The sequence below is a fragment of the Mustela nigripes genome, chromosome 15 (assembly GCF_022355385.1).
Source record: "Mustela nigripes isolate SB6536 chromosome 15, MUSNIG.SB6536, whole genome shotgun sequence".
In the NCBI taxonomy this organism is placed as follows: Eukaryota; Metazoa; Chordata; class Mammalia; order Carnivora; family Mustelidae; genus Mustela; species Mustela nigripes.
Genome location: NC_081571.1, coordinates 28,012,606 through 28,031,514, shown reverse-complemented (window position 1 = coordinate 28,031,514; position 18,909 = coordinate 28,012,606). Strand labels below are relative to the sequence as shown.

General features: G+C 36.3%; 1 protein-coding gene across 7 annotated transcripts in view; it reads right to left on the bottom strand.

Annotated features, from left to right (window-relative positions):
* Positions 1–12,261: 12,261 nt before the first annotated feature.
* Positions 12,262–18,909, bottom strand: part of ZC3H13 (zinc finger CCCH-type containing 13) — a 101,190-nt gene continuing 94,542 nt past the window's right edge. For all 7 annotated transcript variants that reach the window (XM_059378290.1, XM_059378292.1, XM_059378293.1 and 4 more), the window contains 2 exons: positions 17,970–18,133; positions 12,262–13,150 (listed from right to left, as the gene is read on the bottom strand). In XM_059378290.1, coding sequence (XP_059234273.1) covers positions 12,980–13,150; positions 17,970–18,133 — 335 coding nt within the window. In that variant the 3' untranslated portion in view covers positions 12,262–12,979. The remainder of the gene's footprint in view (positions 13,151–17,969; positions 18,134–18,909) is intronic.

The window sequence follows — 18,909 nt, the reverse complement described above, 5'->3', positions numbered from 1 at the left end:
TCTGCTTGACTTATTTCACTCAGCATAATCTCCTCCAGTCCCATTCACGTTGATACAAAAGTTGGGTATTCATCCTTTCTGATGGAGGCATAATACTCCATTGCATATATGGACCATATCTTCTTTATCCATTCATTTGTTGAGGGCATATTGGCTCTTTCCACAATTGTGGCCATTGCTGCTATGAACATTGAGGTACATATTGTCCTTTCCACTGTATCTGTATCTTTGGGGTAAATACCCAGTAGTACAATTGCATGTTCATAAGGAAGCTCTATTTTTAATTTCTTAAGGAATCTCCACACTGTTTTCTAAAGTGGCTGCACCAATTTGCATTCACACCAACAGTATGAGAGGGTTCCCCTTTCTCCACATCCTCTCCACCACTTTTTGTTTACTGTATTGTTGATTTTGGCCTTTCTAACTGGTGTAAGGTGGTGTCTCAGTGTGGTTTTGATTTGAATCTCCCTGATGACTAACGATGATGAACATTTTTTTCACGTGTCTGTTAGCCATTTGTATATCTTCTTTGGAGAAGTGTCTGTTCATGTCTTCTGCCCATTTTTTAACATGATGATCTGTGTTTTGGGTGTTGAGTTTGAGGAATTTCTTTATAGATCTTGGATATCATCTTTATAGACTTTAACCAATAACTTTTACCAATGAGATTTTACTTTGTTTTGTTGACTATTTCTTTTGCTGTGCAGAAGCTTTTTATCTTGATGAAGTCACAAAAGTTCATTTTTGCTTTTGTTTCCTTTGCTTTTGGAGACATGTTTTGAAAGAAGTTGCTGTGGCCGATGTCAAAGAGGTTACTGCCTATTATTCAGTTCATTTTGATATAGTTTTAAATGGAATTGTCTTCTTAATTTCTCGATAGTTGATTTTTAATGTATAGAAACTCAACAGACTTTTATATATTGATTTTTGTACCCCACAGGTGTACTGAGTTCATTGATAAGTTCTGACAGTTTTATGATGGGATTTAGGGTATCTATATATAATATTGTGTTCTCTGCAAGAACTAAAAGAGTTTTACTTTTTTCTTTTCAAGTTGGATGACTTTTCTTTTTCTTGCCTAATTGCTCTTGCTAAGACTCCCAATACTATAATAAATAAAAGTGCCAAGGGGTACCTGGGTGGCTCAGTGGGTTAGGCCTCTGCCTTCGGCTCAGGTCATGGTCTCAATGTCCTCGGATCAAGCCCTGCATCGGGCTCTCTGCTCAGCAGGAAGCCTGTCTCCCCCTTTCTCTCTGCTTGCCTCTCTGCCTGCTTGTGATCTCTCTCTCTCTCTCTCTCTGTTTCAAATAAATAAATAAAATCTTAAAAAAATAAAAATAAAAATAAAAGTGCCAAGAGTGGGCATCCTTGTCAAATTTTGGTCTTAGAGGAAAAGTATTTAGCTTTTTTTTTTTTTAAAGATTTTATTTATTTGACAGAGATTACAAGTAGGCAGAGAGGCAAGCAGAGATAGAGGAGGAAGCAGGTTCCCCGCTGAGCAGAGAGCCCGATGTGGGGCTCAATCCCAGGATCCCAGAATCATGACCTGAGCCGAAGGCTGAGACTGAACCTGCTGAGCCACCCAGGCGCCCCAAGTATTTAGCTTCTTGTCAACTGGGTATAATGATAGCTGTGGGCTTGTCATATATGGCTTTTATTATGTTGAGGTAGATTCCTTCTATGGCCACTTTGTTGAGAGTTATTATCATGAGTGGAAGTTAAATTTGGCAGATGTTTTTCTGCATCTATTGAGATTATCACAGGAGTGTTACCCTTCATTTTGTTGATGTAGTGCATGCTAATGTTCGTTGATTTGCAGATGTAGAATCATCCTTGTGTCTCTGGAATAAATCCCATTTGGTCATGGCAAATGATCTTTTAAATGTATTGTTGAATTTGGTTGGCTGGTATTTGGTTAAGGATTTTTGCGTTTATGTTCATCACAAGTATTAGACTCTAATTTTCTTTTCTTGTGGTGTCCTTTTCTGGTTTTGGTATTAAGGTAATGATGGTTCCATAAGATGGTTTTGGAGGTGTTCCCTACTCATTTTTAGGAAGACTTTGAGAAGGATTGGTATCAATTTTCCTTTAAATGTTGGTAGAATTCACTAATGAAATCATCTGGTCCTGGACTTTGGTTTGTTTGAAGTTTTTATTTGATTACCTATTCAATATCCTTACTAGGTAATCAGTGTGGTGATATTTTCTGCTTCTTCATAATTCAGTTTTGGTAGGTTATATGTTTCTAGGAACTTATCAGTTGTGTCTAGGTTTTCCAATTTGTTGTAGAATAATTATTCAGGTAGTGTCATAATCCTTTGAATTTCTGTGGTTTCAGTTGTGACACACCCTTTTTCATTTCTCATTTTATTTGAATCTTCTTTTTTTCTTGTGAGTTGAGCTAAAATTTTGTTGATTTATTTTTCTTGAAAAAATCCAGCTCTTAGTTTTATTATCTTTTCTGTTGTTTTTTTAGTCTCTGTTTCATTGATTTCTGCTCTGATCATTGTTATTTCCTTTCTTTTCCTAGCTTTGGGGTTCTTTTTCTGGTTCCTTGATGTGTAAAGTTAGGTTTTTACCTGAGGTCTTTCTTGTTAGTGTAGGATTTTACCACTATGAACATCCTTCTTAGAACTGCTTTGCTGCACCCTATAGTTTGGGTATGTTATGTTTCCATTTTCATTCATCCCAAAGTATTTTTTTTAAAGATTTTTAAAATTTATTTATTTGACAGACAGAGATCACAAGTAGGCAGAGAGGCAGGCAGAGAGAGAGAGAGGAGGAAGCAGGCTCCCCGCTGAGCAGAGAGCCCGATGTGGGGCTCGATTCCCGGACCCTGGGATCATGACCCGAGCTGAAGGCAGAGGCTTTAACCCACTGAGCCACCCAGGCGCCCCCCAAAGTATTTTTAAGTTTGTCTTTTGATTTCTTTTTTTGCCATTGGTTGTTCTTTAATATTGTTGTTTAATCTCCACATACTTTGAATTTTCCATTTTTCTTTTGTACTTTTTAGTTTCATACATGGTGGTCAGAAAACATGGTTGGTAAGATTTTAATTTTAAACATATTAACACTTAATTTGTGGCCTAACATGATTTATCCTGGTGAATGTACCATGTGTTTGAGAAAAGTGTGTATTCTGTTGCTTATGAAAGGAATGCCCTGTATATATCTGTTAAGTCCATCTGGTCATTTAAACATGTCATTTAAAGGCAGCATTTTCTCATTGATTTTCTGTCTGGATGATCCACCCATTGATGAAAGTGGGGTATTAAAGTCTTCTACTATTATTGTATTGCTGCCTATTTCCCCTTTTTAAGTCTGTTACTATTTGCTCTATATATTTATGTGCTCCTCTGTCAGTTGCACAAATATTGATATATGTTATATCTGGTTGGATTGAACTCTTCATTATTATATAATGAACTTTTTTGTGTCTTATTTCAGTCTTTGTCTTTAAGTCTATTTTGTCTGATAAGTGTAGCTACCCCAGCTTTCTTTTGGTTTTCATTTGAATAGAATATCTTTTCTCATTCTTTTACTGTCAGTTCATGTGTTCATATATCTGAAGTAAGTTTCTTATAGAAGCATATAAATGGATCTTGTTTATTTTTTTAATCCACACGGCCACTCTGCTGTTTGACCAGAGAATTTAGTCCACTTAACACTTAGTAATTTTAAGTATGGATTTATTGCCATTTTGTCAATTGATTTTTGGCTGTTTTGTAATTCCTTTGTTCCTTTCTTCTTGCTCTCCCTGTGATGTGATGATTTTTTTGTTAGTGTATACTTAGATTCCTTTCTCTTTACCTTTTGTGTTAAGTTTTGTTTTGTGGTTACTATGAGGCTTACATAAAATGACTTATAATAGCCTATTTAAATTGATAACGACTTACATTGGGCTCTTTCTAAAGTTCTATATTTTTACTCCCCACCCCCCAACATTTTGTTTTGATGTCACAATTTACATCTTTTTATTTTGTATATCTGTTGTTATAGTTATATATGCTATATAGTATATATTGTATTATATAGTTTGTCTTTTAATTTTCATACTAGCGTTATAAGTAATTAACATGTCACCTTTACAACATTGGGTTGTTCTGAATTTTACTGTAGGTTGACTTTTACCAATAAGATTTTACTTTCAAAAACGTTTTTCTGTGACTAATCATACCCTTTCATGTCAACTTAAAGAAATGCCTTTAACATTTCTTGTCAAGGCAGTCCAGGGGTGATGAACAACTTTAGCTTTTGTTTCTCTGGAAAATTCTACCCCTTCTCCAATTCAAAAAAGAAATTTTGTTCCTAAAAAGTTTTTTTTTTTGTATAGTTGACACAAAATGTTACTTTAGTTTTAGGTGTACAACACCGTTATTCAACTTCTCTGTACATTGTACTATGCTAACAGCAAGTGTAGCTACCATCTGTCACTACAGTGGTATATCATTCACTATATTCCCTGTGTTGTGCCTTTTACATTGGGCTCTGTGATTTTTTCATTCTTGCAGAAGCCTATATCTCCTACTCCCCTTCTTCCTTTTTGCCCATCCCTCTATCCTCTGACAACCATCAGTTTGTTCTCTATATTTATAGGTCTGATTTTGCTTCCTATTTGCTCATTTTTTTTTTTAATTCTACTTACGAGTGACATTATTTGGTATTTGTCTTTCTCAGTCTGACTTATTTCACTTAGCGTAATACCTTCTAGGTCCACCCATGTTGTTGCAAATAGAATGATCTCATTCTTTTTTTTTTTTTTTCTCTGGACTGAGAAATATTCCTTTGTAGGAATGGATGTACATACCACATCTTCCTTATCCACTCACCTGTCAATGGACACTTAGGTTGTATCCATATGTTGACTTTCACAAATAATGCTGTAACAAACATAGGGGTGCTTGTATCTTTTTGAGTTGGTATTTTTGTTTTCTTTGGGTAAGTTACTGGATCATATGGTATTTCTACTTTTAATTTTCTGAGAAACCTCCATACTGTTTTCCACAGTGGCTGCCCCAATTTGCAACCCCACCAACAGTGCATGAGGATTCCTTTTTCTCCACATCCTCACCAACACTTGTTATTTCTTGTCTTATTTATTTTAGCCATTCTGACAGGTATGAAGTGCTATCTTATGGTTTTCGTTTGCATTTCCTTGATGATTAGTAATGTTGAAAATCATTTCAAATTTCTGTTGGCCATCTGTATGTTTACTTTGGAAAAATATCTATGCAGGTCCTCTGTCCATTTTTAAATAAGATTTTCCTTTTTTTGGTGTTAAGTTGTGTAAGTTCTTTATATATTTTGGATTCTAACCCCTCATTGGATATATCATTTGAATCTTCTGTTCAGTAGGTTGCCTTTTTGTTTTGTTGATGGTTTCCTTCACTGTGTAAAAGTTTCTTTTGTTTTTTTGTTTTGTTTTGTTTTTGGTAGTCCCAAAATATTTTTTTGCTTTTGTTTCCTTTGCCTGAGGAGACATATCTAGAAAAATGTTGCTATGGCTGATGTCAGAGAAATTACTGCCTGTGTTCTCTTCTGAGTTTATTTTGGTGGATGGTATAAAAAAGTGGTCCAGTATCATTCTTTTGCATGTGGCTGTCCAGTTTTCCCAGCACCATTTCTTGAAGAGGCTGCCTTTTCCCCAGTGTATATTCTTGCCTCCATTGTCCTGGACGAATTGGCCGTATAATTGTGGGTTTATTTCTGGGCAGTTTATTCTGTTCTATTGGTCATGTGTCTATTTTTGTTCCAGGACAATACTGTGGGTTTTTTTAAATTAAGTTTTTAATTTTAATTCTGGGACAGTTAACATACAGTGTTTTATTAGTGTCAGGAGTAAGGACCATACCGTTTTGATTACTACAGCTTTGTAATACATATTGAAATCTGGGATTGTGGTATCTCCAGCTTTTTTTTTATTTCTCAAAATTTCTTTAGCAATTCATAGTCCTTTATGGTTCCATACACATTTTAGGATTATTCATTCTTGTTCAGTAAAAAATGTTGTTGGTATTTTGATAAGGATTGCATTGAATCTATAGATTGTTTTGCATAGTATGAGCATATTTGTATTTCCATTTATTTGTGGTGTTCATAATTTTTTCATCAATGTTTCATAGTTATCAGGGTACAGGTCTTTTCACTTTTTTGGTCAAATATATTCCTAGGTATTTTATTATTTTGGTGCAATTGTAAATGGAATTGTTTCTTAATTTCTCTTTCAGCTACTTTGTTGTTAATGTAGAGAAGTACAACTGATTTCTCAGTATTAATTTTGTATCCTGCAACTTGACTGAACTCCTGTATTACTTCCTATAGATTTTTGGTGGAGACTTTAGGGTTTTTTATATAGTGTCAAGTCATCTGCAAACAGTACAGTTTTATTTCTTTCTACCACTTTGGACATGATTTATTTCTTTTTCTTGTCTGATTGTTGTGGCTGGGACTCCCAATACTATGTTGAATAAAAGTGGCAAGAGTGAATATCCTTGTCTTGTTTCTTAGGGGAAAAGCTGTGAGGTTGTTTTTTTTTTTTTTTTTTTTTTTTTACCATTGAGTGTGATGTTAATTGTGGGCTTGTCATATATGGCCCTTTTAATGTTGAGGCATGTCCTCTCTAGAACTATGTTGAGATTTTTATCATGAAACAGATGTTAAATTTTATAAAATTTCTGTATCTATTGCAATGATCATATAATTTCAATCCCTCTTTTTTAATGTGGTGTATCATGCTTATTGATTTGCAAATATTGAACCATAATTGCATCCTCAGAATAAATCTCACTTGACCATGGGGGATGATCTTTTTGACATATTGAAGAATGTGGTTTGCTAATGTTTGTTGAGGATTTGGCATCTGTATACATCAGGGATATTGGTCTGTGGTTTTCTTGTTTTGTAGTGTCTTTGGTTTTGGTATTACAGTAAGCTGGCCTCATACAATATATTTGGAAGTGTTCCCTCTTCTTTTGTATTTTGGAATAGCTTGGGGAATATAGCAATTCTTTAAATGGTTGGTAGACTTTGGCTGTGAACCCATCTGGTTTTGGACTTTTGTGTTTTGGTAGTTTTTTCATTACCAATACTATTTTGGTACTAGTAATTGATCTGTTCAGATTTTTTATTTCTTCCTTATTCCATTTTGAAAGATTGTATATTTCTAGGATTTTATTCATTTCTTCTAGGTTGTCTGATTTTTTGGCCTGTACTTTTTCACAGTATTCTTATAATGCTTTGTATTTCTGTGGTGTCAGTTGCTCCTTTTCCTCTCTCATTTCCAATTTTATTTATTTGGATCCTTTTACATTTTTCTTAAGGAGTCTAAGGATTTGTCAATTTTATCTTTTCAAAGAACCAGTTCTTGGTTAAATTGATTTTTCCTGTTTTCTAAAAATCTCTGTTATTTATATCTACTCTTATCTTTATTATCCTTCCTTCTCTCTTAGGCTTTGTTTTCTTCTTCTAGTTCTTTTAGGTGTGGAGCTAGATTGTTTATTTGAACTTTTTGTTTCTTAAGGTAGGCTTGCTTTGTTATGTATTTTTCTTTTAGAGCTGCTTGCTCTGCCTCCCAAAGATTGTGGACTATTGTGTTTTCCTTTTCATAAGCATCCATATGCTGATGTATGTGGGTTCCTTATACATGTTTTTTCTTCTTTAAGAATCTTTCCTTATCTTTAACTTTGGCACTTTAGTTATAATGTGTCTCAGTGTGCCTGTCTTTGGATTCCTTTTTGGAACTCTCTGGGATTTCCGAATCTGAATGTCTGTTTTCTTTCCCAGGTTAGGGAAATTTTCAGTTATCATTTTGTCAAAAAGTTTTTCTGCCCCTTTCTCTATTTTCTGCGACCTCTGTAATATGAATCTTGGTTTGGTTGATGTTGTTCTGTAAGTCCCTAAAGCTACCTTAACTTCTTTTCATTCTTTTTGCTGCTTTTACTGGATGAGTTTTACTGCTGATTTTGATCCTTTCTTCTCCTGGCTAGTGTGCTGTTGAACCCCTATACTTTACTTTTTAGTTGTTATTGTATTTCTTCTGCTCTATGACTTCTGTTTGCTACTTTCTTACATTTTCTATCTCCTTGTTGAAATTTTTAATTTTTTGTCCATTCTTTTCCTGAGCTCAGTATCTCTGTATGGCCATTATTTTGAACTCCAATCGGACGAGATCGGGCGCGTTCAGGGTGGTATGGCCGTAGACTTGAACTCTAATAGGAAGAAAATCCCTTATCACCATTTCCTGAGGGTTTAACTCTCTTCCTGAGGGTTTACTTGTTCTGTCATTGGGAATATATTCTTCTGTTCCTTCATTTTCCTTGATTTTGTAAACTTCACCCCTCCAAATCTTGAAGGATAGGTCTTGTGTAGATGAAACCTACTGTTCAGCCCTGCTCTAGCTCAACTGTCTCTCAAAACTTTTTGACTTTCCAAGCAGTCCATTTTGTTTTTTAGTGGTTCCCAGTAGTTGAAGGTACTCTAAGACCTGTCAGTGTCCCAAATGGGGGGATCTTAGCAGCACTTAGATTTAGGCTAATTGAGAGCCAGACCCTCAGGCAGCAGCTCTTAAAATACGTAAATTTACCTCTTTCTGAAGAAGGCTGGGAGAGGAGGATTTCTATCTACTCCCTCTGTGCTGACCCTGGGGTGACAGCTGGGTAAGAACTGTTTCTTCGCTACAGTCTTGTTGAACCTGTAAACACAAGCCTCATGGCCACCAATGCCAGGCTATAAATGGATGTCCTTGGGGTAGCAGTCACAAAAGCCTGGGCACCGGATGAGTACACACAATTCTTTTGCAGATACCCACAATTTGGACAAGGGAAGGTAGAGTGCGTAAGTGGCAACCACAGGTCTCCATCCCCAGAAAGCACCTAAGTAGGCCCCTAGATGTGCACCAAACCAGAAGTCTGTCCCTCTTTCACAGAAAGGCTGTGGCATGTGTTCAGAATGCCGTCTCTGTGCTGTGTGCTGGGATTGGGTGGTAGCCAGCCAAGATCACTTTCTCCATTTGTTACAGCCCTGTAGGACCCAGGAATGCAAGACCCACTGGCCATCTGAGCCAGGCAATCAAGGGGCTTCCCTGGGTCACATCACAAAAACCAGGGCAGCAGGGGCACCTGGGTGGCTCAGTGGGTTAAAGCCTCTGCCTTTAGCTCAGGTCATGATCTCAGGGTCCTGGGACCGAGCCCCACATCGGGCTCTCTGCTTAGTGGGGAGCCTGCTTCCCTTCCTCTCTCTCTGCCTGCCTCTCTGCCTACTTGTGATCTGTCAAAAACAACAACAACAACAAAAAAAACAGGGCAGCAGACCTATGCACAAGCTCCTGTCTGGGAGACACCAGTAGCCTAGAGCACAGCAATAGAAAGGCCTTATTAACACAGTGTTCTCCCAAACCCTGCAAAGGATTATAGTTGGACCTTAAATATGTTTAGTTAGAAGCCTGCCCCCTAGGCCACAGCTATGAAGATAAGTTAATAGGCTACTTTCACAGAAAGACTAGGTACTGTCTATTGCCTCACTGCTATGTGGTAGTCAGCTAATAACTTGGGTTAGATCTGTAACAATCCTGTAGGGCCCACGATATGTCCCACTGGACACCAGAGCCAAGCAATGAAGGTGTCCTCTGAGCAGCAGCCACAAATGTTGGGGTGCCAGATGCCTTCCTAGGAGATACCAGTGAGCTGGGGAAAGGCACAAAGATGGTACCCACTGGCTCCATTTGGAGGTATTTCAGTAGGCCCCTGGAATGTGTTTAAATTAGGCCAATTATTCAGGAAATCTCTATTGTGTAAGGTCTGGATACTTTTTAGTTGCCTCTACAGTGGGCCTGGGATGGACCCTGGGATGGACCCCTATGGGGGGTCTTGTGAATGAAAGCCCCATTGCCTTTCAAAGCTAGACATTTTGGGGACTTGTCTCTTAGGTGCAGCTCTTAAAAGTCAGGTGCAGGATGTGGGGTTCAAATTCTTCACTCCTCAGGAAAAGGCTCACGGTTGTGACTTCCCTTCTGATTGTGGGTCTCCACCCCAAGGATGGGGTTCATTTCAGCCTCTCCTATTTGTTTCATTGTGGATTTTTTTTTCTTTCTTTGTCCAATGTGTGGGAGTCACTCAGCTGTTTTTGTTTTTAGGTCCCCTCCTCCACCCAAGAAAATTGTTCTGCACGTAGCTGTAGATCTGGTGCATCTATGGTAAGAGGTTGATTTCAGGATCCAACTTTTAGTACCATCTTGAAGTGGAGACCACATGCCTTTTAAAATAACAAGTTGAGGTTCAGTTGCTGGCTTTTCTTTCTGAGACACAAAAGCATCACTCATCGCATGGATAACATATACCCTAATCTTTACCCAACTGGGCAGTAACAAATAATGTGGGAAATTTGGCCAATGGCACAAAATTGAAAATTCATAAAGATAAGCCATAAAATCCTAACATAGGCATGGGGTAGGATGAGGAAGATAACATGTGTTTACAGAACAGAATGAAGAGAAGTGACATGTTAGGTTTCTCAGCATATGGTTATGAGTAGGGTATAATTATCAATTTTTGTGAAAAATTTATCGTCAGTTAATACAACCCTCTATGAAATGGTGAGGACAGCTGCCAAACAAATCCAACAAGTGACTCAGTGGTCTATGTTAACACTCATTTATTCTGGATTGCAGACATACTCTTGCCATCTCTCTATTACCAGCAGCTGGAGTCCAGTTGTGAGGTTATGGGAAATGTCCAAACTTGCCCATCAGTTATGAGGCAACACACTTTCAACTGTATTAGCAAATAATTTATAGAATAGCAGATGTTTTCAGAAGTATTGGTTTCATTGAGACTTTATGGTCCCTAAGTTATTGTTTTTTAAAAAATTTTATTTATTTATTTACTTGACAGAGAGAGAGAGAGAGAGAGATCGATCACAAGTAGGCAGAGAGGCAGGCAGAGAGAGGGGGAAAGCAGGCTCCCCGCTGAGCAGAGAGCCTGATGCGGGGCTTGATCCCAGGATCCCGAGACATGACCCGAGCTAAAGGCAGAGGCCTAACCCACCGAGCCACCCAGGTGCCCCGGTCCTAGAGTTTTTAATGGAAACTCAGTAAGATTTGCTTTAAAGAACTTTAAGTATATATGATTAGCAATACATAGAATGTTTGGATTAAAAAAAAAAAAATTGAGACCTAACAGTACGTTCCCACTGGGAACATCAAGCTCTGAATATTGTGATTTAATGTTCAGAGGAATAGTTCTGAAATTTTCTTCTATAATGTTAACAGAAAGACACTCAGACCTGAAAAGCAACAAATTTGATTATATGGCAAATTTAAGTACACAGTTTTCATTTTGTAAATGAATAACTTGTGAAACATTCCTAAAGTTGGTGGACAAAACCAGAAAACCATTTTTTTTTTTTTTTTTTTTTTTTGTTCCACGTCCTGGGAATCAGGATTAGAAGTTCTAAGACTTTAAATGTTTGTGCTACAGCAAATATTATCTACTATATTTAGGAGTCATTTTTTAAAGGATATCTATTCTCCCGGGTCATTAAAGAATTTTTTCTTCTTTATTTAAAATATCTACCAATTGGAAAAGGAAACAGACATTAGGAAAAATCTGGTTACATTCCTCCCTGCCTCCTGCCCTCTGCCTGCCATTTTCTCATACACACTTTCAAAGTCATTTGAAAATAAGATCATTTTCTTTGCTGGGTCTGTTATCTGATATAAATTAAGGAGACAGTGAATGAACAGAAATTTTACATCGGTACCATTGGTACCTTTAGAGGATACAAACTATTGACACAGGTAACACAGGATTACAGTTTTAACAAAAAAAACCTGTGAGAACCAATGGGAAAAAATTTTTTTTTGATTGGTTTCCTTTATTATGACCACTATCTGCCCACAAATTCTACAGCTTGGACTCCTTTTCAAATCCTTCTAAGAGTCTGCTTCATGAGTTACACATATACACACAGAATAAAAACAAACATCATAATTTAAAAAAATGAAGTAATTTTAAATTTATAGGCTAAACAGTTCAATGTAGTCAAAGGGTATAGCTCTGAATAAGATGATGGTAATGGATTTTAAAGCTCAGAAGACAAAGGTCTGTTAACTTCGGCTTTGTTTCAAGTATTACAGAGCTGTATTTGAAGTATATGCCTCAACTTCTGTTGCCTTATTGAGCAGTAAAATATTTGAAGTATGAAACGTAATTTTGATGACAAATGCTTCAGAACATCAGGAATAAGATCAATAAAGAGCAAAGTGAATCTAGAACAAGGAAAGGAAAGGTACATTTATTTTAAAAATAAAAACAGCAGGCAGTCTCTGACAACAAACAAAACCACCAAGAATCCAAACACGTCTAATATACATTGTAACAATGCACATATATTTAAAAAAAAACAACAAAGACTCATTAGTAATTTTCTTTCTTTTTTTTTTTTTTTAAAGAACTTTAGAAAGGAAAAAAGTACTTCGGCTCCCTCCTGCTGTAGGTCTGCCCACAAACGCAGCATGCGCGACCAGCATCCTCTTTCAAGAGTTCTGTACAGCAAAAAATTGCAGTGTGTGCATTCATTATGTGGACACACTGATTCTGAATAAAATCGGTTTCTGTAAGGATGATCCAAAACATAAGTCAGCAGGTCCATTTCATAAAAAATATTCAGAGGCTGCAAGAACAGTGGCAACCGTTTTCCAAAATCTTCAGTTTTAACAAAAGGTAGAGAGTAACTGCTAAATCTAGATGTTTTCACATTATTTTGCATGAGTATCAAGTACTGTGTAAAAATTTATGTAAAATCTTAAAGTTAGCCAAAACTAGTGTCTTTTAAACTTTAGATCAAAGTTGTTCTTCCCCCTTTTACCATGGCTGATAAATCTTTTCTGCCTTTGTCCTGAATGATATCTGTGAAACCAAAGAACTCTGAAAAAAGAGGCAATCCTGAAGGAACACGGTACCAGAAACGTCACTGGAATTCAGTCTTAAGACACACACAGTTCCTGCTGGACGCTGGACTGTGGGAGTTTATTATCCTCCACCTTCTCGTGTCCTGGGGCAAGACAGGTGGTCTTCTTTTTAAACAGCCGAAGACTCAATCGTAGCAAGTCACTGTCTACCACTGGAGCGCCCGTGTACGCTTGTTTTACATTCCCCTAATTCGAAGAAAACAAAAACAGATTTTAAAAGATGGATATTATTGGTTAACAGTAGGAACGTCAGGGTAACCTCTAACAAAAAAATCAGAATGGCAAGAAAAGTTAATTTGGGATGGATATTTAAAAGCAAAATTGAGATGTTTTCAGATTCAAGGAATCTTAGAAAAGAAAGCGATCTTTGAAAGGGCACCTCTTGCTTATGAAGTAGGATCTTTAGCAATCCCTGACAGGTAATCAACTAGCTTTTATTTCCAATGACAAAGCAAACAGCAGTCACTGCACAATCCTGAGCATGTCGAAATAAAACCTTTCTTTAGAGCTGTACACTAATTCAATCTTCCTCTTCCAGGACAACCTTTCAGTCCTCGGAAGAGAAGCACTGAACACTCCACATTCCTTACTGGTCTGTTACTGTCCCATGAAACGCAGTCTCTGTAAGTGAACAAATTCCCTAGGAAACAGCTGACATTGCAGTATACCGAGAAACTACCACCTTCCTTCTGCTAAAATGTGTATCTCTATTACTGTAAGTTAAGGCTACATTAGCATTTTTGGAAGTTGCGGTCCTACCATTTTATTAAATGTTCTCCAACTATGTTCATGAAATAAGGTGAGATTTGACTATCTAGCATTCTGCCATTTCTCTTCTATGTTCAAATGAAATAAGGTGAGATTTGACTATCTAGCATTCTGCCATTTCTCTTCTTTCTAGGATCCTTAAAGGAACAGTGCTTCCTTGATCACACGCTGTGATACAGTAAATTGACCTTTTACATGTAGTTCTGTGAGTTTAGACTTGTGTACTAAGTCACTTAACCAGGATGACAATCAGAGAAGTTTCATTGTTCAGAAAACTCCCTTTGCTGTCCCTTTGTTCTAACACCCTCTGCCCAGCTCTAACCCTTGGCAACCAATCACAGGGTGTCTCTGATCGTTCTGCCTCTCCAGAACGGCAAATAAATGGAAATTATATATTGCATGCTTTCTGAGACCTGCTCTTGACATTAGTCCATGTTGTTGACAGTACTGGCACTTTGGTTATTTTTTATTACAAATTAGTAATCCATTATATGGATGTGCCCCAGTTTACCAATTAGCTTTGTATAGAACGTTGGGGTGGTTTTCAGTTGTTGGAGACCGTGAAAAGATCTGCTATAAGCTCTTGTGGACAGGTTTTTATATGAACCTAAGTTTTCATTTTTCTAAGGTCAATACCTAGCAATGGGATTACTGGATCATATAGTGAGTATATATTTAACTTTATAAGAAAAACCAAACCATTTTCCAAAATGTCTGGCACCACTTCGCATTTTCACCAGCAATACATGGCAGTTTCAACTGCTCACAGCCTTACCACAGGGGTTTTTGGTGTTTGGTTTTTAGCTATTATAACAGATTCACAATGGTACCTAATTTAAGTTTTAATCTGCATTCTCTAGTGGTTAATACTCTTTAACATCTTTTCATGTGCTTAACCATATATATCCATTTATCCTCTTTGGTGAATTGTCCATTCAAGTCTTGCCCATTAAAAAAAATTGGATTGCCTGTTTTCTGTTAATTTTTGAGAGTTCTTTGTATACTCTAGATACAAGTTCTTTTTAAAAAATTATTTTGTGTATTCTTGTTGCTTGACTTTCCATGCAGACTTTAGAATCAGTTTGTCTGCATCTACAGAACCAACCCTGCTGGGAATTTGCTGCATTGTGTTAAACCTGTAGATCCATTTGGGGAGTCTCCTAATCTTAAGTATATTGAATCTTTCAATACACGAACATGATCTATCTCTCCATTATTTAGGTATTTTTTTTGATCAGTGTTTTATAGTTCTTGGCACACAGATCCTGTAGATGTTTTGTTAGATTTATACCTAAGTATTTTTTGGGGGGAGCCATTGTAAAAAATATTTTTTCCCCTTCACTTCAATTCCCAGGTACTTCTATATACTATTAGTATATGGAAATACAGTTGCTCTTTGCCTGCTTTGTAGCCTGTGACCTTGCTAAACTTAAAAGTTCTAAGAGTATTTCTGGTAAATTCCTTGAAACTTACATGTAGACAATCATGTTGTCTGTGAATAAATACAGTTTTACTTCTTCCCTTCCAATTTATAGGATTTTTATTTTCTTCTGTTACTGAACTGGCTAGAACTTCCAGTAAAATGTAGAGTAGGGTAGTGAGAATAGGCATCCTTGCCTTGTTCCTGATCTCTTCAGGAAATCTCTCAAACTTTTACCATTAAGTATGATATTAGCTGTAGGTTTTTGTAGATACCCTTTAAAAAGTAAAAGACTAAGAATTATTATAAAGGGATGCTAAATTTTATTAAATGTTTTTTTTTGCAGCAACTGATATGATGTATATTTTTTCTTTTTGGTCTGTTACTATGTAGATTACATTGAATGATTTTAAAATATTAAGCCAGCCTTTAATTCAGACGATATATGGTACTTGGTTGTGGTGTAGTCTTTTTTACATATTGCTGGCTTTGATTTCCAATTTTTGAGGATTTTTTATGTCTATGTTCATAAGAGATAGTGATCTGTAGTTTTCTTGATATTCCAAGTACTGCTGGCCTCATACAATGAGGTGGGAAGTACTACTGTTTCTTCAATTTTCTGGAAGAAATTATGTAGAAACGATATTATTTCTAACTTAAAGGTTTGGTAGATTTTGCAAGTGAAACCATCTGAGAGTGGAGAATTCTTTTCCAAAAATAAAAAACAAAACCAAATAAAAGAGACATAGGACTATTCAGATTTTCTATTACTTCTTGAGGAAGTTTTGGTGCCTGTGGCTTTTACAGTAATTGATCCATTTTTTCTAAATTGTCAAACTTACGTGCATAGATACAATATTATCCTTTCAATAGGATAATATCTGTAAGACCTGTAGGGCATTACCAATATTTTTCATTTTTTCAGAACCAAATTTTGGGTTCACTACTTCTGTTTTCCTATTTATTTTTGGTATTCTTTCTTTCCTTTTGCCTCCCACAGGTTCTATACATTCTTTCAACAAATCTGAGTTAAACTCATTTAGAGCAGCTAAGTGTTCTCTTTGTATCCTTCACCTATCTCTTCTGATGTGGAGTATTATTTATATATTTTAAAAATCATTCTTTATTTAAAGATAATGCCAATATATGAGTTTGCTATCTTTACACTTTTTTTCATTATCCAGTAAGTAGTACCACTTTCCTCAATGAATGGTCCTATTCTGTACTTTTCTTTCATAGTTATACATTTTAAAGGTTTTTGTTTATATTTCTTAGCATTTTTCATGAGATTCTCTAACGTCTGAAATTTTTTTCTTCAGTTGTCTCTTCAGCTTTTGACCAAGTATTTTTAACCTCGAGCAATCAGAAAGCTCACAATGCTTTTTTTAGATGGATCATTTAAACATTTATACTGTCCCACTGTAACTTTTTATAATGTGTCATGTGCTAGTTAATGGTCTGTGCCCTGCACTAAAGGATAATAAGGTTCTGACAAAAGAATTCTGAGAACAGAATTCCCAAGGAGAATTTTACAAGGGTATTTTTAGTTGTCACAACTTTTGAAAAGCATATGGCATATTAGAGGAGGAACGAGGAAATGCTACAAAATATTTTTTATAAAAAGGGGGCAGGACTCTGGTGAGACTTCAAGATGTGCAGCCTCTCTGCACTGAAGCCTCCTCCTTGAGCCAAAAGAACATGATGTGACGGATTAGTTTTCAAATTTGGTACTGAGGGTGGAATAGCACTCTGCAGACATAAAAGGGAAGGGAATTCATTACACGCATGCTTATTAGGGCTACCTGGGGTTTAATTCCCTGGGAAGAACTTCCAACGGAGAAAAGCTGCAAGGAGGACGAGGCACCGAAGCAACTGAATGCAGGGAACTAAGTAAGTAGTGTCGAAGTATATAAAATGGGAGTGCGAAGAATGACTGTAGCAGCTCTGTAAAAAGTAGTTCTAAGCCAGGACTTTTATCAGGAAAGACCTTAAAAACCTCCTATGCCTTGTATCTGTTTCTACTTTAATCTTTTGAATTCATCCCTTGCTTTTTCATGAATTTTTCTTTAATGAAGTACACTTTCTCCCATCCAAGTACTAACCAGGCCCGACCCTGCTTAGCTTCCGAGATCAGACGAGATCGGGCGTGTTCAGGGTGGTATGGCCGTAGACAGTGAAGTACACTTTCTGCTAGCAGTGTTTTCTTAAATGTCCCCAGGTAAAAAGCTAGTGAGTATTTCTCTGATCTTTTAATACCAACTCTCTTAGGCTTTTTAAAGTTAAGACTTTTTCAATTTCTCATGATCAGATCTCTCCCAAATCTAAATTTCTATTTCTCTTATGTTTCAATTCCCTTTACTCTTCTCAAGTAAAAGCTTAAGTATAATCACTTTAATTTATTTTCCTTTCTTCTGACTTGGTACATTCTCATAAACGCTACTTCCTATAAATATCATCATTCTGTGTCTGGAAAATTTTTTCCCCCCGATCTTGTTTAGATAATGAAACATACTAGAAATTTACCTTGAGGAACTTTGCAAATGAAAATAATTCACAGAAAGAGTATTTTAAACTTTATGCATATAATTTTGAATAACAAATTGCTATGCACAAATGTTCATCAATACTATTAAAGTAAAATGAAAACTATTATAAATAGAATTCTTCCTTTTATATCTATAGAAGACTAGGAAACCGAACTCACAAAAGCAGATAATGAGACCTTAATCTCACCTTAAAGCAATCAAATAGGGGGAAAAAAAGCCATTCATCGATACAATGCATACACTCTGCATTTTTTTTTCAAGGAAACAGTACCTTCTCATTTTTAACAAGCTGCTTCCTGATTGCTGAATCCCGTCTGAAGCATAACGCTTTACAACATGGTCCAAGATTACTAAGGAGACTTGCTCGCTCTTCTTTTCGTAGTAATGCAGCCATGTTGAGAGCCCCCAATTCATGTTCAAAAAGACTGTCTGCATCTTCCAATAAAAACAAACAGGCATTAAGTTTTCCGAAAATAGGGAAGTGTTACTGGCTGCTTCAATATTCCAAAGTCTGTACTTTACCAGTTGGTGAAAATTACTTTATATTAAAGGCAATATACTTACACATAGTATGCCACAAAACAAGTCTCAAGAAATTTAGGAGGACTGAAATCATATCCTGCATCTTTTCAGACCACAACAGTATAAAACTAGAAATTATAAGGATAAAAAAAATGTGGAGGCTCAACAACATCCTTAGTTATTGAACCTACTAAAAACAACCAAAGGATCAACAAAGAAAGAGGGAAACAAAAAATACATGGAGATAATGAAAATAAAAACACAACAGTTCAATATCTTGGGGATACAGTAAAAGCAGTTTTCAGAGGGAAACTAAGAGCAATAGAGGCCTACCTCAAGAAACAAGAAAAATCTCAATCTATCCTTAAGCCTAAAGGAACCAGAAAATATAAGAACAAAGCCCAAGGTGAGAAGGAAGGAATAATAAAGATCAGAAGAAATGACAGAGAATTAAAAAAAAAAAAATCAGTAGAAAAGATCAATGAAACCAAGAGCTGGTTCTCTTAAAAGGAAAATCAAGGAAAAAAGTAAGACACAAATTTAAGAGAAATGAGAAAGAAGTAACAACCAACACCAGAGAAAAACAAAAGATTGTAAGGGAGTACTATGAAAAATTATATGTCAACAAACTGGACAACCTAGAAGTGGATAAATTCCTAGAAACATACAGTCTTCCAAAACAGAATCAA